Here is a 26,720-nt window from a genome sequence, read left to right as displayed (position 1 = left end):
TTTTCCGGAACTTCCTGGTAGTCCATAACAGCACGGACTAAGATCGTTATGCCTAGAGCCTGCGACAGAGATTTGCCTCAAATTAGATACAACTTTTCACAAAAAGATCAGAAAAATTATATCTTTTTCGCTTGATGTTTTAAAATTATTCACTACTCTCTAATATTAAACTCCTAACAGAAAAAGGTATTTATTAAAGAATTGATTTTTTTAAAAATCCAAACTTTGAGCGTAATTGCAAACTGAAGGAATCATTAAATTTATTAAGATTTTTAATTTATAAAACTATACTGATGAAAAAAAAAATTTTTTTTAAATTTGAAAACCTGGAAACGAATGTATAACATTAAAGAACATATTTGAGTATATTTGAACATATCTGAACATATTTAACCCTATGAAAATAAACTAAATATGGAGATGAATTTTGAAATGGTTAACAAAAGGTAGGCACCATTAAACGCTACAGTCATCATTTATCATAAAAAATCAACTTTAAATATTAATAAAACTATCGAATATAACATAAATAATATTTTGTTTGTCAAAAATAACATTCTATTTATAAAAAAAAATTCTTATTCATCAAAAGTTTAACCAAGAGCAAAAGGCACAGTATAGATACTGTAATTTGCAGACATTTCACTGTGCCCGACATCTTCTGGCTGTTTTAAGTTATGAAAATAATTATTATGGAATATTATATTATAATATATTTGCAGCATCCTTAGTAGTAGTAGCAACAGCAGTAGTAGTAGTAGTAGCAGCAGCAGCAGCAGTAGTAGTAGTAGCGGAAAATTATTTGATATAAGCTCATATCTATATTCTATCTATCTACATATCTATTTGATATATGCCCTTTTCAGCATAACTTGTTTCAAATTAAATTTTGTGATGACAAAATAAAAAAATTTATTAATTAATTATATAAATATTATTATGGATGCCAGATATTCCAAAAGACAACGAAAAAATAAGTAGTAAATCAATCGTGAACCCTCAATCAAAGTCTTCATCAAAGTCTAGTTAATTTTGCTATTAAGTAAAGTTGAAATTACTTTGAATTAGAAAAGTCAACCAAAAAATTTTAGTAAAAAAACCTTAACTTTTGAAAAATCTCTTCAAAAATAATTAAGACCGCAGCGAGAAGATAACAAAAACTACAAACTACAAGGACTGTTTTTTACTTAGCACTATGCCAAGTCAACATATGTATTATGTTATATATAAATATGTGTGTGTGTGTTTATGTGTGTGTATGAGTATGTATGTATGTATGTATGTATGTATGTATGTATGTATGTATGTATGTATGTATGTATGTATGTATGTATGTATGTATGTATGTATGTATGTATGTATGTATGTATGTATGTATGTATGTATGTATGTATGTATGTATGTATGTATGTATGTATGTATGTATACCCTATGTATGTATGTATGTATACCCTATGTATGTATGTATACCCTATGTATGTATGTATACCCTATGTATGCATGTATACCTTATGTATGTATAAACCCATTTAAATAAGCATTGATGCTGTTTTGTGCGTAACAACGTACTGGAAACTTTTTGCAATGTATAACCAGGTTAGATTATCATTGTATGCCCTATTTAAATTATTATATGCCCTATACGTTGTTTATGGATGTAAAGTGTTTTTTGGATGTAGGTATGCATGTTTGTATGTTTATAACTAATATTATTATTATTGTTATAAATTCGCTGGGGTTGTTTACAATTGCGAATCAACTCGAACGATAAGCCGAACTATCGACAAATAATTACAGAATGAATTATTTTATAATCGCACACATGTAAACGGACGAACTCAATTTGTGAAACACACGCACTTCAACTCGTACTTGCCACACTTAGTAACTCTCTGTAAACACACATCTCTTCGTTTCGTATGTCGTCCCCTTTATACAGCTTTCTTTTGCAATGCATAGACATTTTACAATACGGCGTACCATAGATAATTATAGTCATAATTATGGAGCGCTGTATTTATAACATTATTATTAAGAGAAAACTTAATATAGCGTTCGTTATAGCAGTTTTCACAAACGCTATCAAATTATAGCTAATATTAATAACAAAAAAGCAAGAATGAAAAGAAGTGAACTATAATAAAAAAGGTATGTCTTTAATTGTTTTTTAAATTCAGCAATGTTCATTCCAAGCATTCTGAGGGCTGACGGCAAGCCGTTCCATACGACAGGGCCTGACACAGCAAAATCACGCGATCCAATCTTTAGCTGTCTATGAGGAACCACAAGAATGATCGAATCGTCAGACCTCAGACGCACACCAGATACGATTGACGTTTTTAATTTCAGTTTATCTGATAAATATTTTGAAGCCAGACCATTTAGTGATTTGAAAACTGTGACAGAGATTTTAAAAACAATTCTTTTATTTATGGGCAACCAATGCAAATCACTCAGGATCGGTGTGGCATGATCATACCATCGACATCCAGCCACAATCCAGGCAGTACGGTTTTGTATCGATTGCAGAATTTTGATGGATCTAGCCGGGAGTCCATAAAATAAACTACTGCAATAATCGACACGTGAGTGCACCAACGCGTGCGCCAGAGTCTGCGTTGCGTCTTTATCAAGTGATTCTCGAATTCGTTTCATTCTTCTAATCTGTGCCAAGCATGATGTAGAGATCATTTTAAAATGAGATTTCATTGTTAGGTTTGAATCAATTATAAAACCTAGGTTCGACACTGCTTTACAGAAATCTATTTTTTTATCATTCATAACAACTGAATTTATATTCAAGTCTGCCAACTGCTGCCAGGTACCAATAGGAAGAAATTTTGTTTTACCCTGGTTAAGCTTCAATTCATTTCTCGACATCCACAGATTAACCTCCGCCATACATTTAAAGAATCTCGTAATCTCGTCTTGAAATAACTTCGGTTTACCTGATAACATAATTTGAATGTCGTCTGCATATGCATGGCTCTTAAAATCATAGGAATCAATTATCTTCAGCACATCAGATGTATAAAGCAGAAACATTAAAGAACCCAAAACAGATCCCTGCGGCACACCAGAGCGAACCACACTGACGTAGGACAAACTCCCATTGAACGAAACCTGCTGTGTTCGGCCAATCAAGTAGCTTCTGAGCCAATTTATTATTTCCCCAGATATTCAAAAATTTTGATGCAGCCTGAGCAGTAACATTTCATGATTGACACAGCCGAAAGCCGAGCTCATGTCCAAGAATGCCAACAAGGAAATGTTTTGAGCATCCATCTCAGCATAAACCCCTGAGAGAACATGCAGCAGGGCAGTTTTAGTGGAGTTAAATCGTCTGAAACCGGATTGATGTGCAGGCATGAGATTATTATCATTCAAATGAGCAAGCAATTGTCTCGACACCATTCTTTCAATGAGTTTTGATATAAATGACAGATTACTGACTGGTCGATAATTACTGACGTCACCTGGATCAGCATCACTTTTTTTCAACAACGGCACAGCAATTGCAACTATATTCTTCTGTAAACAACTATATATATATATATATATATATATATATATATATATATATATATATATATATATATATATGATGTACATTTGTATGCATGGGTATGTTTCAAACTGATTCAACAAGTCTGTTTGTATGTAATTATGTACACGAAAGTTTACATTTATACATGTGTTTATATACAACTGCAAACACATGAAAAAATGTTATGCCTATATATGTGCCTATATTTATTTGTTTGTATACATTTTTAAAAATGAAAAACCACAATTTGGTACATTTCATCAGCTTCCCTCTTCAAATTTCAAAAGCTAAATAAAACTTGGTTTATAACCGTGTTTATCATTCATTAAGAAGATTGAATATTCACATCAAAACCATTAAAAAAATTAACAAACTCTGTAAACTTATAAATGAGAATTAAGAATTTGTGTATTGCGTGTATTTTTGTGTTGTATTTTGTATTTAACAGAGGGTAGGGTATAGTACGTGTGCATATGTACATTATACTGACGTATGTGTATGTAAATAATGCTAGCTCATGTTTTGATCTTCTTCCCTATTTACGCCTGAAGATGCTACGTTCTATTACTCTTTTAGTGTGTGTGTGTGCGTGCGTGCGTGCGTGTGCATGTGTGCGTGTGTGTGTGTGTGCGTATGTGTGTGCGTATGTGTGTGTGTGTGCGTGTATTACTTTTTCAGTTTGTGTTTACATTAGCAGCATAAAAATATCCTCCACTGAATGCTTTATGATTTAACACAGCGTATGTACTCCAGTTTTTATTACAAAATTAGAAGTACTGCTTGTGATGATCAAAATTTAACGAGTCTTTTAAAGACAAGAAAGTGTTTTGTTTCACTTTTGGTATGAATAAGGCATCATTGGCAGTCGCAACTATTATTTAACATATAACTAATATTTTTTTTGATAAACAACTCGTTATTCAATTAAATATGGCTATAGATATGTAGACTTTGCCTCTACTAACTCTTTATATAGATACATGTATAGAGTATGTAAGTTGTATATAAACATTTTTTAAGTTGAATGTTTATCTTGTTAAATCTATATCGATATGAAAATTTTCAAGACATGTCAAACTAAAAAAATAGACTGAACGAAAGATCAAAGTTACTTTTTTCAAATCATGTTCCTAAACATTTCAAAGTTCTCCTCACGTCAATATTATTTCATCTGAAGTGAGCATGTCTGTTTAAAATAAAGTTATCCTTTTTTCATTGTAGCAATTTTCTTCGAGATCTCACAAAATGATTATCTAAAGCAATATTTACGCCGTCCTTTCAAATTGTGTTATTCACTCAACTTAAAGGCAATAAATTTTTTAAAAATGTATTATCTTCACTTTCTAATTGTCAACTAGAGTGGTTGAATTCAAAAGAATTTAAACAAAAAGGATCGCCAGTCTAAATTTTTGTCACACCACCATGAATTTTTGAAACTTAAACAGTTTCAAAAATTTTCGTCTAGAGCCGCTCCTGACTCTCAACACTGTAGACCTTTGGAAAAATCATGCTTAGGTGTTGCAGTCTGGCTATAGAGACAGCCTCGGCTGAACAAATAGACTCGTGTCAGACATAGCACAACAACAACAACGTTATTAATTATGTGTGTGTGCGTGTGTGTGCGTGTGCGGTGTGTGTGGTGTGTATGTGAAAAGCTAAAAAACTCATAAACACCTTAAGACCACGTTTATTTGATAAAAGTTTTACACTTGAATAGATAATTATGTATGCATAGGTAATAGATGCTTATTTTTATAATATTACATGCCTTGAATTTTCATCAGGTATGAACAACCGGGCGTAAATAAAAAGATTAAAAAAAACAATAATTGATTATAATAATTATTATTATTATTATAGAAGTTCATAAAATTATTTTAATTAAAAAAAAAGAATCATTATTACATCATTAGGTGCTGTTGTGGTCATAGACAAGCCGATTTAGGCGTGATTTTTATGATCAAATTTTAATTAAAGCCAAATAAACAAATGCATATTAAAAATATAAACAATGAATATATGATTTATTCATTCTTTATTTTCTTAATTTATACAAATTTATCCTTCGCCATATTTGTTTGTGACGTGTTGAGTGAATAAACTCAGGCTCATCTCACATTCATTGGTCGATAACATGTGTTGCAATTGCAGTAATAATAATAATAACAATAATAATAATAATAATAATAACATATGTTGCAACTACTACTATATTATTATCATTAATGATAAAGATAAATCTCATATCGATTGTTACAACTCATCATCGTCGTAGTCATCTTCATCAATCTTATATTATTAGTATTATTATTATTATTATTATTATTATTATTATTATTATTATTATTATTATTATTATTATTATTTCATTATTATCCATTCTACGCCTTTGTCGTCATAATAATAATAATAACAACAACATCAATAATAATAACAATAATAATAATTACACACCAAATCATTGAAAAATCATCAACTAAAAACATAAGATACCTTGGAAATAATTTTTTCATTTGGTAATAAGTAAATAAATTTTCAATCAAGTTAAATATATCAATCAATCAATCTTTCAATCGGTCGATCGGTTATTTCGGTAAATCGGTTAAATCAATCAATTCTTATCAATCGCTAAACCGACCGAACAACTGACTGAGAGGCGATTTAAACCGGATTGTATTCCTTCCTTATTTGGCTCGTTAGTATCGACGCCAGTAACAACGTAAGGAACTGTTTAATTTAAAAATTTAATATTTTGTTTTATAAAATTAATACTAAAAAAAAAAATACTTCTAATAAAGTACTAATAGTACTATTATAATATAACTACAAATAAAGATATTTTCTGTAAATTAATAATAGCAAATGGTTATTCAATTGATTAACACATACATCACGTACATTGCCTGTGATGGGCTTGGATCTCTTTGTATTCAAACGCGGTGACAGCAAAAGTAGTGCCAGACACCTTAACCATTACACTACTATAAAACAACAACTTGTAGTAATAATAATACTAACCAAGGCAATGGCAGTTATGGCAGCGATGATGCCGAAGCCATAAAGCATGCCTTTCAATACAATCTCAATTACATCTCGACAGACCTAGTTTGATGTTGATTGTGCATATTTATTCATATTAATTTTTCGTTTATTCCTTCTTTTATTCATTCATTCGTTCATTCATTCATTCATTCGTTCGTTCGTTCGTTCGTTCTAGACCTGTTAGTCGCCGTTTTTAGCTAGCAGTCGAACGTTAATTTGAGACTTATAGAATGCTCAATAAGTAAATTTACAATGATTTTTTATTATTTTAATAACAAATTGAGAAGATTTTGTTATATGCTGATCCAAGTACAAGAAAATTGACAGAAAGTGTAGAAGCGGCATTGCATTCTAATCAATGATTATTTGTATTTACATAAAACTTGTGAGATAATATCAAATTTACCATTGAATGGTTGTTATAATTTCGAAATGATGATGGCGATGAAGAGGATGATGATGGTTGTGATGATGAAGATGATAGCGATAATTTTGAATGCATGTAATAATTTTTGAAATTTACTTTACTGATTTTGAAAAAAAATATAACAAATATTTAAAATTCATTTAAAAAGTTACATTCGTAAATCGCATTATTAACACCACCATCCTCATCATCATCAGCGGCATCATCATCATCAAGTAAAGCATCATCACCATAATCTAACCATTTGGTGATACCCATCCGAAGATGTAGTACTACACGCAGTAGCCGTGAAGGTAGAGTTGCTGCAACAGCTGATCGGCAACTTCCCGCCTTTGAAGTTCGGGTTCGATTCCCAATCTTTGACGTCGTCGTAGCCACAACACTGGGTCTTGGTGGTTTATAACATCATCATCATCATTATGCAGCATGACAATAATAATAACAATAATGTGAATAATTGCTGTCCTCATTACCAACACCATCTTACCAGCATCAATGTTTCATTATTGAACTACCGGCACATTTGATGAAAGACGTCAAAAACCATCCAAGAACAATTTCACATCAATGTCTTAGAGATTACTCGATGGTTCAGTTCAACGAGAAAAGCACCGAAGATCCCATTCAAATTTACAAGAGAATATTTAATACAACAGCTACCAACAAACTCAAACTTGCACAAATGGGAGATAACAACAAATGAGTTATGCCCCCTATGTAATACAGAGCAAACGAACAAGCATGTACTGTCAAATTGCGGCTTAACCGGCAGTGACAAGACATTTGGAGCGGCCCAACAACATTCCCAGCCATATCGTCGGCCACCTATAATCATGTGCCAGGCCCGATCTAGATAACGGATCTATCCGCCCAGCATCCCACTTGTTCAACTCGCTCCGTCCCGACATTGCCATAGTCAGCAATGATGCGGTCGAGATTCTCGAGCTAACGGTTTGCCACGATACAAACATCACCGAATTTAAACTTTATAAAATGGAAACAATCTTATAAAAGATATTTTAACTGAACCATTAGTCCTGTCGGTTTTAATAATCCTTTGAAATTGCCATTAACTAATTTATAATTAATCCTGGTCAGACAATTTGAAGATAGCTTAATGAAGTGCGTGTGGTTAATTCGTCGCATGAACTATATCTTCTATCATTTCTATCATCCTTACACTCTTATGTAAATTAAGGGCCTTTATAAAATATGATATTTGATTTTGAAGTTCATTAAAACGAGTTCCTATTATTATTTACTAACAGTGATTTGGAAGATGTCAACCGTGGACCTACTTGCATTATCGTTATTGTAGTTGTTCATGGACTCATTGAAGTGCCAGCTAGCTGAATCAACAAACTGTGAGTGTGTGTGTGTATGTATATGTGTGCGTGTGTGTGTGTGCGTGTGTGTGTGCGTGTGTGGTTTAGTAATTTTTTCTCTTTACTTACAAGTAAAGAGAAAAAAAAAGAAGAAGGAAAACGAAACTAACTTTGTCCGGAGCGGCAAATCCAATGATGAGAACAATTATGCTGAGAGCCAAACTGATCGACATGCAGATGCAGAACTGTGGAGTGGATGGATGGATGGATGGATGGATGAATAGATAGATGAATATTAAATATCGTTAAATATTATTATTATTAAATCACTAATTAAAAATCAAAAATAAACAACAAAAAAAAACTGACGACGATCAAGAGGCAGGAGTTCTTAGCGATGGCGCCGCACAGACCAAACAGGGCCACTAAAACGATGAAACAGCCAACGGCCAACAAAAATATGGCGGCCGAGTGTGCATTCAAACCCGCTCCCGACTTGTTATACGCCATGCCTCCCAGAATAAGGAAGACAATTCCAAGGACCTGATGGTGATGGTGGGGGTTGTGGGGGTGGTGGTGGTGGTGATGTTGATGATTATGGTAGTGATAAGGATGATAATGATGGTAGTGATGATAAAAATCAATCAATCATTTAATTTATAAAGCGCTATTTCCGTTTAACAATGTTTTTAAGAGAATTGTTTAATTTAAACAGAGGGGTCATGAAATCCGCTCTGAACTTCGTAAGCGATAGAGAAGTAGTCAGAGAAGGAGGTAGTAGAGAGTTTCAGAGAAAAAGGAACAGAAAGAGCAATCGCAGATTTGGCACAAGATTATTTAACAGGAGGTCAAAAGAAGTGAGAACGAGAAGACGGTCATGGTCCTCCTATGTCACTCGGTCATTACTACTATCACTGTCAGCTATGATGATGGTGGAAGTGATGGTGATAAACAATTATTATATTTTTATTTAATATCATTGATTAACAGTGTTAACGGCAGAAAACTAACGTTTATCTTAAGTTGTTGAAATTATTTGCTTTTATGAAAATGAATGTACTAGAAAAGAATTATAGTTGATTTTTATTTTTAGATTTCCTCTTCAAAATTATTTAGAAACATCATCACGGCAGACGCAAACAGTGCACGTAAAAATGTCTGTAAACACATCGAACCCCATTTGAGTTCTTAAATCAAGAAAGATTCATAAAATTTTAAGAAATTTCTTTCGACAATACAATTCAAAATGGGTTTACTGAATCCATTGATACAATCGATATATTTCCGTTTTCGTACCCTTTGTTCATATTCTCAGACATCTGTTACACGTTGTATGTATGCGGGTGTCGTGTTGTTATAGATGTAATAACTTCAACATGAGAGAGAGAGGGAGAGAGATATATATATATATAGGTAGAGAGAGATGGAGAAAGACAGAGAGAGAGAGAAAGAGTTATTTAGTCATTTATTTATTCATTCATTTATTCATTTATTCAAGCACTCATTCATTCGGTCTTTTTTCTGAAATAAAAAAAATTCTCAGCAAACATATCTACCCGTTAACATTAGCAACGCTGCTCAAAAACAAACAATAACAATATTACAAATTGCAAAACCAAACACACACACACATGCACAGACATGCACACAAGCACATGGACATACACGCGCAAACGTAAACACACGCACACAAACTCACAAATTGTACGATGCATAGCAGGGCAACGAAGACTTGAAGACACTTGACTGATCCTGACATCGTTGTTATCTGCAAAGGTAATGTAATGTAGCAGTATAGTGTTGTACGCAGAGGAATTAATTAACATAAATTATCATTAGTTAACACTAAATCAATACAAAACAAGCATTAAATTTTGTTTGTATATATGCATGTATGTGTTGTTGGCATACTGGTTTGACAACTCAGTGCTATTTCAGGACGTTGCTTTCATCCCATGTTTGTCGCCTTTGAAAAAACATACCTGATTATTAACGATGGCAACACCAAACTGTGATTCTTTTTAATTTTTTACACTCCGTCCGAGCTTTCTCGCGTTTTCATCTAATGACTGTTAACAATATTCACAACACGCACACCACACATAAACTTACACACACACGCGCGCACACATACTGAAAAACACATACTGAAACGCACATACTGAAACACACATACTGAAACACACGCACACACGTACTGAAACACACGCACCTACGTACTGAAACGCACGCACACACATACAAACACACAAAGACAAACGCATATATGCCTATTTGTATTGTAATACAACAATTACTTTTGGTAAATACCAGTTAAGACAATAAAATAATTGGTGTTCTTTTAATCATTCATTTTTTTCATTCTCTCATTGTGTGTGTGCGTGTGCGCGTGTGTGTGTGTACGTGAAAGTAATTGTTTGAACGTAATTACATATGTTTCTTACTTCTAAGCTTGCCTTTTGTTATATTTTATTCGAAAAATTCAACGACAAACTTTTCAATATTTCTTAGTGAATTTAATCCAAATATTAACTAGAAAAACTAAATTTTTATTTGAAACCACAACTCAAAACGAATTAATGCAACAAAACTGCGCACTGTCAATAGCCGGACCAAAAAATGGTGAGATTACGACGACGTATGTTTATGTATGTATGTATGTATGTATGTATGTATGTATGTATGTATGTATGTATGTATGTATGTATGTATGTATGTATGTATGTATGTATGTATGTATGTATGTATGTATGTATGTATGTATGTATGTATGTATGTATGTATGTATGTATGTATGTATGTATGTATGTATGTATGTATGTATGTATGTATGTATGTATGTATGTATGTATGTATGTATGTATGTATGTATGTATGTATGTATGTATGTATGTATGTATGTATGTATGTATGTATGTATGTATGTATGTATGTATGTATGTATGTATGTATGTATGTATGTATGTGTAGATCATTGATCTAGAATGTTATATCTCGTTATTATCTTTGCGTGATAACATTAACATCAACCCACAAAAAACATCAATAACAAGAATGAAAACAACAACATTAATCAAAGTAACAACAAGCAGTAGCAACAACAACAGGACAACAATAACAACAACATAAAATAACTATCAACAGCATCTGTGATTTCATTTTATTTCTACATTATTTACCACCGCAGTTTCTTCAGTTAATAGTTATTTTTCATTGTATTGAGATATTTTTCAATTTTCAAGTTACGTTCGTTTGTATGTATTTACTGCTTATTTTTCATTTGCCTGTTCATTCGTTCGTACGTTCGTTCGTTCATGCATTCATGCATCCATTCATTCATCCACTCATGCCTTTATACATTCATTAATTCATGCACGCTCAATCATTCATCGCATTCGAGCATTGTTTACTTCACCTATTTTATTAATTCATAAAGTTTGATAAAGAAAAGCAAAACGTCGATATATGCATGCATGTGCGTGTGTGTGTGTGTGCGTGTGTGTGATATATGTATGTGTGTGTGTGCGTCGATATTTTTGTGTGTTTGTATTGACCATTCAATGTTAAAGAAAATGGAATGGCATGGTTTTTCGAGGGTCGGTCCTTAAGTTGATTACATGCTATTTGAATGATAGATATCAATATACTATCATGAATGATAAAAAATCTTGCCATGGCTAGTTAGCATTGGGTGTACCGCGGGGAACATTCATGCTCGCTGCTTTTCCTGATCTATAAAAATGACTTACCTAGCATCACGCAAATAGTTGATTTTACTTTGCGGACGATTTAAATAAATTTCTTTCTGGGCCACGTTGAATCATCTCATATTGACCTTTAATAATGAAATTAAAATTTATTCATCAGACAAGTTGACGATAACCAAAAAGAAAACGCAGTTAATAAATTATGGCCCAGTTCAACTACTAAAAAACGTAAACTAAAAATCTTGAAGCGAAACATTCATCTACTCCAATCGAGCAATCGACCAATCCAAGAATGGGTCACTCCCTTTTTTTGTGTCAACTGGCGTCTATGTCAGTTATGTTTCCATATACGGAACACCAGTAATTAAACATTTCAACCCTCAGGTGCTCTTCGAATACTCCATTGTCCGGCATCATCTTGGCTGCTTGAAGGGCCGCCGTGGCCGTGTGTGTGTGTCTGTGTGTGTTTTCAATTATAATTTGTTTTTCATTAATCAGAAACACGTTAAGACCACGTTTATTCAAGAGAAGTTTTTCACCAGAATAGATAATTATGTGTAAATATAAACAATATACATAGAAAGCAAGTAAATGTAAGAATATATGTATATATTTATTCATTTATTTAATAATTAATTATAAAAAAATATATAAATAAAATATAGTGTGACATAATTTAGTAATTGCAAGGAAAAAAATTACATTCTTATTCAAAGACTAAAATAATGTAACAACGACTATGACTGACACCATTGCATTCGTTTGTTTGGTTATATAAGGAGACGACAGTTGAAAGGTTAACATTGTGTTATCACCTATATAAACATTAATTCTTTTTAACTGCTTAATTGTTATAATGAAGAAACTTGAATCTTAAAATATAACAACAATTATGTTGTGTGTGCGTGTGTGTGTTTGTGCGTGTGTGTATGCGTGTATTTAATTACATATTTACTTATATATTTCTTACAAAAGCTTGGATAGATAAAATATAGCTACATTTACCGCTTCCATTTATTAAATTTCACTTTGTTTAAAAAAACGATCTAACAAATTTTGAACAGGAAACATATGTATCATTATATATACATATGGACGAATATAGAATAGATATTTAAGCAATGACGTATAGAAGCAATAATATATCTATATATACGTATGTATATAAATATATATATACGTATGTATATATATATATATATATATATATATATATATATATATATTATTGGTGTGTTTGTAAGTGCCCTTTAAAAGATCTCAGAGGCGCTAACGATTATTGCAGTACATTGCGTAGCACAGTACTAAGGCAATGCAATGAATGGAGAGAAGAAAACGTTAGCACGGGTAGGTGTGCACAAAAAGATGGTGTTTCAAGCTTTTACGAAACTGAATAACAGAAGACAACGCAGGATCACGATGGTCCAGGTTGCGTGCAGATGTGCAAAACTCGACATCAAAATCACCAAGTTTGATAGATTCAGTGTTCATTTTTTCCAATTGCTGCCTGGTGCCAACCGGTAAAAACTTAATTTTTGATTGATTCACTTTAAGCCTATTTGCCATCATCCACTCATTAATTTCCCAGAGACATGATTTGAGTCTGGAGACAAGATCATCAAAACGACAAAGGGAAGCACTAGCAATGGTCTGAATATCATCGGCACAGCCGTGATGTTTGAAGTTACATCTCTCAATGATTTTGTAAACAGCTACAGTGTGCAACACAAAGAGGATGGGGTCGAGAACCCACCCCTGTGAGACACCGTATGACACAGCTTCGACATGTGTCAAGTTAGAATACTGGAGCTTGCGTACAAGTAATGAGTGATAGACACAATCAAAGGCAGAGCTCATATCTAAAAGAGCAAGAAACCACACATTCTGAGCATCTGTGGAAGAATACAAATATATATATATATATATATATATATATATATATATACATATATATACATATATATACATATATATATATATATATATATATATATATATATAATTTGTTGATAAAAATTTACTAAGACAAATTGAAAAATTCGAATATAAGTTGATAAACACAAATAAATCGGTGGAATTTATTATATAAGCAATAGAAACAAGCATTGAATTGTTATCAAATATCAACAGCTGAGCGTAAATTTAAAAAAAATATATTAATTATAACAATAAGTAATAAAAAAATAATAAAATTAGTTGTAATAACAGTTAATAACAATAATAATACTATTTAATTCTTCTAAGTTATTTCAATTCAACAAATAGAATCTTTATTACAACATAGTTAGACGTGGTTATGATCATTGATAGGCCGGTTTACCAATATTTTTCAATTAAATTTTAATTAAAATCAAATAAGCAAATAAATGCGTATAGAATATATAACCATTTTATGGGAATATACGACTTATACATTCATTCTTTATTTTTCTTAATTTATAAAAATCAATCCTTCGCCATATTTGCTTGCTGAATGAATAAATGAATGAATAAACTCAAGCCCATCTCTCATCCATTGGTCGATAACATGTTTTGCTAATAATAATAATAATATAAATAATTATTATTATGATGATGATAATAATAATAAAATAATATAAAGTTAATTCTTGCGCCGATTATTACAACCCATTACAGTCGTCGTCTTCCTCTGCATTTTGTTTGTTAGCTATTATTATCATTACTATTAGTATTATTATAGATGTTCTCATTATCATTTTCATTATCATTTATTATTATTATTTTGATATTATCATATCACAAATATTTTAATATCATCATCGCCATCATCAACAACATCATCTTCAACAGACCAACGCGTTTTCGGTTATAAGAATGATAATAATAAAAATATAATAAATAATAATACTAAATAGTAATAATAATATTTTTAATAATAATAATAATACAATAATAAGAACAATAATAAGAACAATAAGAGCAACATTACCATCGTCAATAGTAGCGATAATAATAATAATAATAATAACTCACCAAATAATTAATTAAAATAAATAAGATACCTTGGGGATCATTATTTAATTTGGTAATAAGTAAATAAGTTGTCGATCAAGTTAATCAATCAAGCAATCATTCAATCGGTTAAATCAATCGATTCTTATCAACCGCTAAACCGACCGAACAACTGACTGAGAGGCGATTTAAACCGGATTGTACTCCTTCCTTATTTTGCTCGTTAGTATCGATGCCAGTAACAACGTAAGGAACTGTTTAATTTAAAAATTTAATATTTTGTTTTATTAAATTAAGTACAAAAATATTATCAATCATTATTAATAATATTCTAATTACGTCAACAAAAATGACTATCACTTCATTTACTAACCTACTTATACTAACATAATAATAATAATAATAATAATAATAACGATAATAATAATAATAACAATAACAACAATTTCAAACCATACAATACACATGTACTTCAACAAAATAGTACTGTTAATTTAGTATTAACAATTATAATTACGGATTTTTACTCTGAGTTTATGCATAAATGGTTTATCCATATTCACGATTAGATAGGCTGGTGTGTCTTTGCGTTCAAACGCGGTGACTGCAAATGTTGTGCCAAGCACCTTAACCATTACACTACTATAAAACAACAACTTGTAGTAATAATAATAATACATACCAAAGCAATGGCAGTTATGGTAGCGATGATGCCGAAGCCATAGAGCATGCCTTTCAATAAAACTTCAATTACTTCTTTGCAGCCCTAGTTCGTGTATATGTTCATCATCATCACCATCATCGACATTATCATCGCTATCAACAACATCATCCTTTACATCAACAACAACATCAACAACAATATCAACAACAACAACATGATCATCATCATTATCATCAGCAAAGACATCATTAACAACAACATGATCATCATCATTACCATAACCCCACCTTTGAGTGGTACTTATTCACAGACGTCTTACTACACTCAGTAGCCGTGAAGGTAGAGTTGCTGCAACAGCTCATAGGCAATTTCCCGTCTTTGAAGTCCGAGTTCAATTCCCAGTCGCCGACGCCGTTGTAGCCGCAACACTGGGCCTTCATGGTTCATAAGAATTATGTAGCATAGTAATAATTATTATAGAATAATAATAACAATTATTATCATTATCATCATTTTTATTATTATTATTATTATTGATTACTCACATTTAGCTGCAAAATGTCGATACTGTTCTTGGTGACATTATCCTTACTGTAGTTATTCATACTCTCATTGAATGCCTGGCTGGCTGCCTCAATAGCCTGTGTGTGTTGCGTGTATGTGTTTGTGTGTGTGTGTGTGTCTGTTTGTGTGTGTGTGTGCAAATGACCAATAAACATCAAACTGGACTAACTGCACCAGGCAAAGCAAATCCAATAATGAGAACAATGATGCTGAGAACCAAACTGATCGACATGAAGATGCAGAACTGTGAATGGATGGATGGGTAGAAAATGGATGGGTGAATAGATAGATAGATAGATAGATGGATGGATGGATGGATGGATGGATGGATAGATAGATAGATAGATAGATAGATGAAAAAATGGATGGATGGGTAGATAGATAGATGGAGGGATCGAGGGATAGATAAATGGAATATCACTAAATATAATTACTAATAAAAACAAAAAACTGACGACGATCAAGAGGCAGGAGTTCTTAGCGATGGCGCCGCACAGACCAAACAGGGCCACCAAAACGATGAAACAGCCAACCGCCAACAAAAATATGGCGGCCGAGTGTGCATTCAAACCCGCTCCCGACTCCTTATACGCCATGCCTCCCAGAATCAGGAAGACAATTCCAAGGACCTGATGGTGATGATGATGATGTTGATGTGATGATAATAAACAATTATTACATTTAATTTATTCTCGGAAGTCAACAGGGACAAAAAAGTAGTTGTGGTAACATTAAATGGTTTTAACAGTTGTAGTGATAAAAGAAGCAGTAGCAGCTGTAGTAGTAGTAATAGTAGTAGCAGCAGCAGTAACAGCTGCAGTAGTAGAAGCAGTGGTAGCGGGGGTGGTAGGGGTAATAACGTTTTACATTTGTTTTAATGCATTACATAATAAATGCAATAATAAAAGATAGAAAAATTATTTTCATTTGCTAAGAGCCCTTGAGAGTCTAATGTTTATGATTCAGTGAGTGAATGAGTGCGTGGATGAATGAATGAATGAATGAATGAATGAATGAATGAATGAGTGAATGAATGAGTGAATGAGTGAGTGAATGAGTGAATGAGTGAATGAGTGAATGAGTGAATGAGTGAATGAGTGAATGAGTGAATGAGTGAATGAGTGAATGAGTGAATGAGTGAATGAGTGAGTGAGTGAGTGAGTGAGTGAGTGAGTGAGTGAGTGAGTGAGTGAGTGAGTGAGTGAGTGAGTGAGTGAGTGAGTGAGTGAGTGAGTGAGTGAGTGAGTGAGTAAGAGGGTGAATAAAAAACAGATAGCTACGGATATTACGCAATAATGAACATATAGATATTATATATCTTTACATGTATTTCTGTGTTTGTTTGCGTGAATGTGTGTGTGTGTTTGTGCGTATATATGTGTGTGAATGTGTGTGTGTTTGTGCATATGTGTGTGTGTGAATACTATATATGTATACCATATATAAATATATGGAAGTCTAGCTGGTATAACGCATTTATAAATAGGGTCCAATTTATATTTGTTATAAACACATACATAATTGGGAATGAGTGTGATTTTGTGTGTGCGTATATGTGTGTGTGTGTGTGCATGTGTGAATGTATGCGTAAATGTCTTTGTGAAGACATAGTAATGAATTCGTAAGCACGTGAGAGAAAACATGTGATTACGAGAGTTTTATAGCACATTCTAATCTAAGACCATTGAACGTCGTTAGCCACATACAAACTCTTAGGAGTGTGAGTGTATTAAAAAAAATACAAGTATCAAAGTTTAACATTATTTCTCAGAAGTTTAATACGTAAGGCATTGTTTTAATTAAGAAAATTTATCATTCTGATGAAAATGAATGGACCAGAAAAGAAATATAGTTTATTTTTTTTTTAAATTTTCTCATCAAAGTTTTTCTAAAGTATCGTGGACAAACAACATATGTGAAAATGTCCGCGAACCAACACATCGCAGTGAGTTCTTAAACTAAAGAAAATCCACAAACTTCGGATAAATTTGTTTGGCAACATAAAGAAAAAGTGAGATTTACAAGATCGATCGATACCACAATCGATAATTTTATGTTTTTCGTCCTTTGTTCGTGTTCTCGAACATCTGTTTTGCATTGCATGCGCGCGCGAGTGGAAGTTGCCGTTATGTGTAATAGCTACAATATGAAACAACGCGGTAAAAAAAAGAATAAAGAGAGAGAGGGAAAGAGAGAGAGAAAAAAAAAAGAAAAAGAAAGAGAAAGGAAAAAGAGAGAGAGAATTATTCGCTCTTTTTTTATTCTTTGTTCCTTCACCTTATTGTAAAGTTCAAGACAATTTCTCAACAAATTTATTCACCAATTAACGCTGGAAAACAATAACAAAATTAAAAATTGCTGTCATAAACAATAATAACAATTATTATTGTTGTTGTTGTAATTATTATTATTGTTATAATTAATGCTATTATTATCGTTACGTATAATCAGTAAAAATTGTACCAAGTCCAGCCGTAGTAATATGTGTGAAGACTTTGTGAAAGGAAAACTATTGTAATAATTAAAGATGAAGACAAGTCTTCTTAACTAAGGGCTTAAATAAATAATTAAAAGTTAATAACTAAGGTACAGAGATGACGACGATGATGTTTGATGTTGATGTTGAAAAAGTGGACGATGATGATGATGATGATAATGATGATGATGATGATGATGATGATGATAATGGAAATAAGTAGACGATAGTGGTGGTTATGATGAGGAGGATGAGGATGATGATGATGATAGTCAAGAAGACGATGATGATAGGATGATAGATCATGATAGTGATTATATAATATCTATGATGTGACAATGATATAATAATAACAATAATAATAATAATAATGATAATAATAATAATACTGGTAACGATAGTGATGATGATGTGACAAAAGTGATTACGATGATGACGAAGCAGGTGATGATGACGACGACGACGATGATGATGATGACAATAAAAGTTATTATTATTGTTATTATTATTATTATTATTATTATTATTTATGACGTAAGACGAAATCGTGTGACAATGAACCAGCGTAGAGAAAACAAAAAATGTTCATAGTTTGAAATATAACACACACACACGCACATACATTTACATAAAATACACACACACACACTCGCGCACGCACAAACAAACAAACTTAAAAATAACATAAACAACAAAAAACAAAAGCAAAATATAAACGCCAATAGCAATAATATAAAGAAGAATAAAAATTATTTTAAACACACAGGGACACACGCAAACAGACACACATACACACGCACGCACGCAAACTGACACACACACACGCACACACAAACTCACAAATTGTACGATGCATAGCAGGGCAACGAAGACTTGAAGACACTTGACTGATCCTGACATCGTTGTTATCTGCAATGTTAATGTAATGTATTAGTATAGTGTACGTAGAGGAATTAATTAACATAAACTATCATAAATTACACTGAGCAACAAAAAAAATTTTTGAGGAAATTTCCTAATTTTTTACAACTGATTTATGATAATTTGGCACCGCTGAGTCCGAAAATGCTAAGTTAAATGTTTATTTTATTTTATTTGTGAATAAATCAGTAAAATTTTTGTGCCATAATCGGTTTATTTCTCATTCGGAATTGGTTTCAAAGAGAAAAAAGCGTTCTGAAACACAGTACCTTAAGTAAGGGTCATTAATGTTCGTCATTGTTAAGAATTTAGGGCTGGAACTTCCGTTTATTGGATACCCTGGAATGCTCAGCATCAGGGATGTCTCTCTTTAGAGTCCAGCAGTAATCAGCCATCATGACGGCATTCCAACGTCCCTGATACCTGGTCTCCATCTCCTTCATCTCCTGGTGGAATCTCTCTCCCTGCTCGTCGCTCATTGATCCAAGATTCTCAGGAAAACGATCCATATGTGAAAATAGATAATGCAGTTTGATGCTCATGTTGCATCCGAGTTTTTTGAAAGCAGTCACCATATTGTTGACAAGTTCAGCATAGTTTCTGGCCTTGTTGTTGCCAAGGAAGTTTTTCACAACGAGAACAAAAGCATTCCATGCTTCCTGTTCCACTTTGTTCATTGACTTTTCAAACTCTGGATCTCTGATGAGCCGACGGATTTGAGGACCGTCAAAGATACCAGCTTTTAACTTCACTATGGTTACTCCCGGAAATGTCTGGCACATGTAATTGAAGCAGCCACCTTCCTTGTCTAGAGCTTTTGTGAACTGCTTGATCAAGCCAAGCTTGATGTGCAGTGGTGGGAAGAGTATCCTGTCTCTGTCCACCAGAGGGCTGTTGATAACGTTACTTGCTCTGCAAGGCACTAGTTCCTCTTGCACAGGCCAGTCCTTCTTCGTGTAATGGTGAGCAGTGTCCCTACTGTCCCACATGCACAGAAAACATGGGTATTTGGTGAACCCGGATTGTTGCCCCAACAAAAAATTCACCATCTTCAGGTCGACACAAATAACCCACTTATGCTGATCATAACGAATCATCTCCAGCACATACTTCACCGCTTCATACTTCTCCTTCAGTTTAGTAGAGTGAGCAAGGCGCACAGAGGCAAACTGGTTGCCGTTGTGCAGTAGAACACATTTCAGTGACCGCTTGCTGCTGTCAATGAACAGTCTCCAGTCTTCGGGCTTGTACTGCGGCACTCCCAGGTGGTGCAGAAGCTGTGCAATATCTGTGCAGTACACCAAGTCCTGCACCTCCGAGAAAAATTGGAGGTACTCTTGATGCCTGTTGCGGTACAGGGTGATGCGAGCACAGCCAGAGAGGAGGTTTTTTTTTTCAATCTGGATGCCAACAGTTCAGCAGAGGCCTTTGACAAGCTGAGGTCGCGAACTAGATCATTTAGCTCCTGTTGGGAAAAAAGCTGTGGAGTTTCATCGTCAACAACTGGCCATTCTTCTTTTGTTTCCAGATCTTCATCACTGGAGGATTCGTCATCACTGATGTCTTGAAGTTTGTGAAACACAGGTACTGGAATATCATCACAATGAGCTACAGGACGACGTGCGGATTGCAAATCAGGATACTCGAGGCTGCTTCGGTTCTTTCTGTTTATCCCAGTCAGATCGATGCTACAGAAGTAGCAGTCAGTGTCATGGTTTCTCTGCTCCCGCCAAACCATGGGAATTCCAAACTTCAGACACGTCTTCTTGCCCTTGGTCCACTGACGCAGATACACGGTGCAAGCCTTGCATACCATGTGTGGCGCCCAATCTTTATCCTGGTCACCAAGTTTAATACCAAAATAAGCATGGTAAGCACGCTTTATGAAACATATGACTTGATTCCTGTTATGAACAAGTGTGTATTCACCGCAGATATAGCAAAATACGTCGGGTTTATTTTTACAAGATCTTCTCTTGGAAGCCATGTCGTTCGCTTGCGATTCGTTTGCAACTGATACCTATACTAATGCAATCTGCTATATGGCTCAGATTTGGAAAATGCTGACGTAACTATCCATAGTTATACACAGCCTCGTCCGGGCATATCTGCGATTGTCTGATCACGTGACTGTAGTTACGTGATTTAATGCATTGAACGTGTGTGTGTGTGTGTGTGCATAGGGGAAACATAAAAATACCAATTAATTAAAAATTGCAAATTCCTCATAGTGATGAAGTGATTAAGAACAAAGCATCACATACAGCGAAAATACCTGGGACTGTACACAAAAAAGTGAAAATGAAGATATGGCCATAGCTTAGAAAGTTGATCTGATCTAGAAAAACCAATGTGATATTTGGATTCAGGACATCAAAATTTCCATAAATTAGCCGAAAGACCTTAGGAAATTTTTTGGGTGTTGACCAGTGTTATCATTGAATTTACATTCTATTAACACTAGATAACACAAGCACTGTTTTTTGCTAGACTGTTTTTGCCTGCAAGTGTGTTTGTAGGTTTGTTTCGTTTAAAAATTCGTTTGTTTGCAAACATATATTATATCTCGCTATTTGGCAGTGTTCGCATATAATAATAATTAATAACAGCACAACTTATGCCTGATATCTCAAATGGCTATCAAACATTCAAGGACTGACATCTCAATGATAGATATCAACATCTCAATGATAGATATCAACATCTCAATGATAGATATCAACATCTCAATGATAGATATCAACATCTCAATGATAGATATCAACATCTCAATGATAGATATCAACATCTCAATGATAGATATCAACATCTCAATGATAGATATCAACATCTCAATGATAGATATCAACATCTCAATGACAGATATCAATGATATTATGCGCTGTGGTCTATAGCACAATCACATTTTAATTTAACTAACTACCTACATTGAAATGTATTTTAACGCATAAGTTAACTCAACAAAAGCCAGCAACAACAACCCAACACGCAAACTTTTATTTCTCGTGATAATATCTGCCGCATCTCGAATACGTGTATGTCAGTTCAGTGTACGCCAAACCATCTCAGTTCAGTGCTTGTACAAATTCAAATACACACACACACACGTACACGCACACAATCACATATACACAAACACACAATCACATACCAAAATTCTGAAACTTTAGATGTGATATAGCATGCAAACATGTAGTAAATCACGTAGTGTGAAATATATATTGTACGTAGATTTGTTATGTACATACATACCTACATGCTACATATAGTGCAACACACACACACACACACACACACACACACACACACACACACACACGCTTAGCAATCTATGGCCCGGTTTTGGAAACTTTGGAATTACCATTTTCCTCCCAAAGTTCTATAAAAATTTCCTACTCATGAAAATGACTCTACTATTGTTTTATTTATTATTCAAATGCTATTTCATCACTACTATTATTATTTCATCTTAAAATTATTTTACAATATTCCATTATGTATGAATACTTGTACTTACTGTAGACATGTGTATTTTTATATGTATGTATTTTTGTATGTGTGTATTTTTGTATGTGTGTATTTTTGTATGTGTGTATTTTTGTATGTCTGTATATGTTGTTTGCACGTCTGTTTGATCATTCAGATCAGAGCGACTTCATAGCTTTTTTTTCATCCCATGTTTATTTGCCTATAAAAGGAATACCAAGTTAATAACGATCGTAACACAGAACTCCGATGTTTTATTCTACCTTTTTGACACTTGGTTCAACTCCGTTCGAACTTTCACACGTTCGTATTTAATTCAAGTATAAATGGTTGAATTATATTAGAAATAATTACACGCGCATACACTCACGCATACATACACACACATACTAAATCACACAAACACACACACAGACAAACATAGTTATGTATATTTGTAACACAACAAATACTTTAAACAATTAAATTTCAGTAGGAACTCCTAATTCGATAAATTTTTTCACTTATTCCTTAATTCACTCACTCATTCATCCATTAATTAATTAAATAATTCATTCATTCATTCACTAATGTGTTTGTTTGTTTCCTCACACGTCTGATTGATGTTTGTTACAACAAAACCCAATGCACTAGTTAGCCATAGAAAGAAATAAACGTGTAATTTCTAGTGTGTATGTGTGTGTGCATGTGTGACGTGTATGTGTGTATGTGTGACGTGTGTGTGTTTGTATGAGTGTGTATGTGTGTGTGATGTGTATGTGTGAGGTATTTGTGTGTATGTGTAAGGTGTCTGTGTATGTGTGTCTGTGTGTGTTTAGTGTGTCTGCTTGCTTGCTTGTTTTCTTGAGTGAAAATGTTACAAACAATTATCATAATTATAATTATAATAATTATAATAATTATTTTATAAGCCACAGTCACATCAAATAAGTTCCTGTTAGCAATGCCAACGAACGCAAAAGTTGTGTGTGTGCGTGCGTGCGTGTGTGTGTGTGTGTGTGTGTGCGTGTGTGTGTGTGTGTGTGTGTGTATGTGTGTGTGTGTGTGTGTGTGTGTGTGGTTTGTTAGTAATTATTTAATGTTTTTGTGTGTGTTTCTTTTATCTCTGAATTCCTTTGTTTATTAAAATTTTAATCAAGAAAAAATTATGACGGATAAATTCATATTCTTAAAAAATTAACTTCTGTGACATTCATTTAATTTTACTTATTTAAATTTATTTAATTTATTTATTAAGTTTAATAAAACTTTGCAATGCACATTTTATTTGCATCCTTTTGTTATTTCATCATCTGCAGAATTGTCTCCTTTTATGTCTTAATTAACCACCCGCAAAGCAAACAATACGAAATGAAAATTATTTTAACAAAGAAATTAACGGCGTCGTATTCACTGGCAGACTCGTAATATAAGACACACATATTATTTATTTATCCACAATGATTTAATCAAAAACATTTTAATGAATTAATTAGAAAATAAATACATTCAATAAATTTATTAATAACTAGATAATTTGAAATCAGCATAGCCACATAAAAGCATTAAAAACAAAAAGTCTGGTAATAGAATTTCTATCATTTCAATTAAAAAAATGACTTTCTCTCTTACCTTTTGTTAAATTTTATTAGGAAAATTGGACAACAAACTTTAATTGATAATATTTCTTATTGAATTTGAATCAAATATAGACTAGAAGAACTAAACTTTTATTCCAAACCTCAACTCAAAACGAATTAACTCCACAAAACTGCGCGCTTTCTAAGGCGAATGATAATGTATGTATGTATCTGTGTATACCTATATGTGCTAATATGTACGTATATATGTATATATGTGTATTTGTATGTGTATATTTATGTATGTATCTATGATTGTTTTGTATCAATGTATGTATGTACGTAAGTACGTATGTATGCATGCATGTATCTATGTATGTACGTAAGTACGTATGTATGCATGCATGCATGCATGTATCTATGTATCTATGTATGTATCTATGTATGTGTGTATGTATGTATGTATGTATGTATGTATGTATGTATGTGTGTATGTATATGTATGTATGTGTATGTATGTATATGTGTATGCCTTGGACAGTAATTTAAATTTAAATTGAAGCAACTGTTCACGTAAATACTGGTTTGAAATAAAATCTCATATAGAATTTGTTTAGAATTGAAACAGTGAATTGTGCCAGTTGTACCGAAACATTGGAATACCATTTCACCATTTTACTACTACGTTGATTCTGCCGCCGGATATGAAAGATTGTGACTAAACTAGGCAACAATATATACAAACATGCAATCATGTACCAAACAAAACAAACAAACATAGAAACCCACACCACACCCAAACACACACATACACACACACACACATACACAAACGTAATATAAACATGTAATCATATTCAAGCATAACCAAATGGTCTATATATTGAGAAAATGATAACGACGATGATGACGATGATTGTCAGGATGAGGAAAATGATATGATGATATCGTTGAAGATGATGAAGACTATGATGATGGCGCAATATAAACAATTAGCGAACAGACATAGTAGAAACGGGCTAATGCACAAATTTGAAAGCGTACAAAACAAATTAAACAGACTCATTTCTATGCGAGACCTGTTTCGAAAAATTCCAATTATGTAGAACTGTTTCGTGTATGTCTGTATCTGTGTGTTTGTTTGTTTGTATGTATGTTTGTTTGTATGTATGTGTGCATGTATTTAAGTGGAATTTTTTCAATGTTGGCTTAGAGCATCGGCAGCACTTTTGATGCTGTCGAGTATGAAATATCGCCGGCACTTCTAGACGGAAATAACTGACAATGAATGTCAATATTGCTGAATGTCAAGTGGATATATTTTTATTAAAGATTTTTTAAAAGTTGAGCACCTCTTTTGAGCGGGGAATCTGTGGTTCATGTTGAAAATTTGTCTTTGTGTACATGTTTTTCAAAACTTTACCCCGTCTTACTTAAATTTAATTCATTTCATGCGTTTTTTATTTGAAATATAGTGATTATACATATGATTATATACAATGAAAAACTATATAAAGCATGGGGGAGCAAACTTTAAGCTGTGAGGGCCGCATTGAGAGCTATTTGACATTTGAAGGGTCACATATGTATTCAAATAGCAAATTTTTTAGACTTTTTTTATTTTGTAATATATGGCTGACGACCATTTTTATGGTCGTAATGTGATCTTTTTTTGATCGGACAAGGGTAAGGTTAGGACCTCGTGGGCCGCATAAAATGTAATTAGCCCACTCTGTTATAAACCCTTGAAATTAATAGTTCGCATTAATTATAAACAGATATTATGAACTAGTTTCAAAATAAAATTTTCATCGTAAGATTAACGCTAGCACATGTTTGCAGAGAAAAGAATGTTGAAACATCTGCATTTAATTAAGAACATTTAGAGATTTTTGTATCAAATTGATATGAATGTGTGTGTGTGCGTGTGTGTGTGTGTGTGTGCGTGTGTGTGTTTGTGTGTGCAGATATGTTAATGTGTATGTGTTTTTAATTAAAAGTATATATGATATAACAAATTCTATTTTTG

At 33.0% G+C, this 26,720-nt stretch overlaps 3 protein-coding genes across 3 annotated transcripts in view; all 3 read right to left on the bottom strand.

The window, feature by feature from the left end:
* The window catches only part of HELRODRAFT_189291 (hypothetical protein), a gene marked incomplete at its 3' end in the record, with an annotated part of 9,600 nt that extends 8,452 nt beyond the window's left edge, over positions 1 to 1,148 (bottom strand). Inside the window, exons 1-3 of the mRNA XM_009027462.1 lie at positions 1,059 to 1,148; positions 599 to 665; positions 1 to 59 (exon numbers count right to left, since the gene is read on the bottom strand). Of these exons, the coding sequence (XP_009025710.1) occupies positions 1 to 59; positions 599 to 641 (102 nt within the window). The 5' untranslated portion in view covers positions 642 to 665; positions 1,059 to 1,148. The remainder of the gene's footprint in view (positions 60 to 598; positions 666 to 1,058) is intronic.
* Positions 1,149 to 6,208: 5,060 nt separating this feature from the next.
* On the bottom strand, positions 6,209 to 10,100 carry HELRODRAFT_163640 (hypothetical protein; the record flags this gene model as incomplete). The annotated part of the gene is made up of 5 exons (XM_009027461.1): positions 6,209 to 6,274; positions 6,566 to 6,649; positions 7,258 to 7,404; positions 8,711 to 8,884; positions 10,041 to 10,100. The coding sequence occupies 5 exons, from the start codon at positions 10,098 to 10,100 to the stop codon at positions 6,209 to 6,211; spliced, it is 531 nt and encodes a 176-aa protein (XP_009025709.1).
* A 4,538-nt stretch (positions 10,101 to 14,638) lies between these two features.
* HELRODRAFT_185090 (hypothetical protein) lies at positions 14,639 to 24,883 on the bottom strand. The gene is made up of 9 exons (XM_009027460.1): positions 24,744 to 24,883; positions 19,566 to 19,634; positions 16,705 to 16,878; positions 16,419 to 16,493; positions 16,231 to 16,326; positions 15,973 to 16,119; positions 15,704 to 15,787; positions 14,918 to 15,275; positions 14,639 to 14,896 (listed from the first exon to the last, which is right to left on the bottom strand). The coding sequence occupies exons 2-8, from the start codon at positions 19,623 to 19,625 to the stop codon at positions 15,210 to 15,212; spliced, it is 702 nt and encodes a 233-aa protein (XP_009025708.1). The 5' UTR covers positions 19,626 to 19,634; positions 24,744 to 24,883; the 3' UTR covers positions 14,639 to 14,896; positions 14,918 to 15,209.
* Positions 24,884 to 26,720: the final 1,837 nt, after the last annotated feature.

This window comes from Helobdella robusta (assembly GCF_000326865.2).
Source record: "Helobdella robusta unplaced genomic scaffold HELROscaffold_5, whole genome shotgun sequence".
Taxonomy (NCBI): Eukaryota; Metazoa; Annelida; class Clitellata; order Rhynchobdellida; family Glossiphoniidae; genus Helobdella; species Helobdella robusta.
This window is presented reverse-complemented; position numbering and strand designations above follow the sequence as displayed.

Coding starts and splice junctions, on each gene's coding strand:
- HELRODRAFT_185090 (XM_009027460.1), bottom strand. CDS start 19,625: ATGTCAGGATCAGTCAAGTGTCTTCAAGTCTTCGTTGCCCTGCTATGC. Junction 16,494..16,704: donor ACTCCTGCCTCTTGATCGTC/GTCAGTTTTTTG, acceptor ATCCATTCACAG/TTCTGCATCTTCATGTCGAT. Junction 16,120..16,230: donor TCGACATTTTGCAGCTAAAT/GTGAGTAATCAA, acceptor TGAACCATGAAG/GCCCAGTGTTGCGGCTACAA.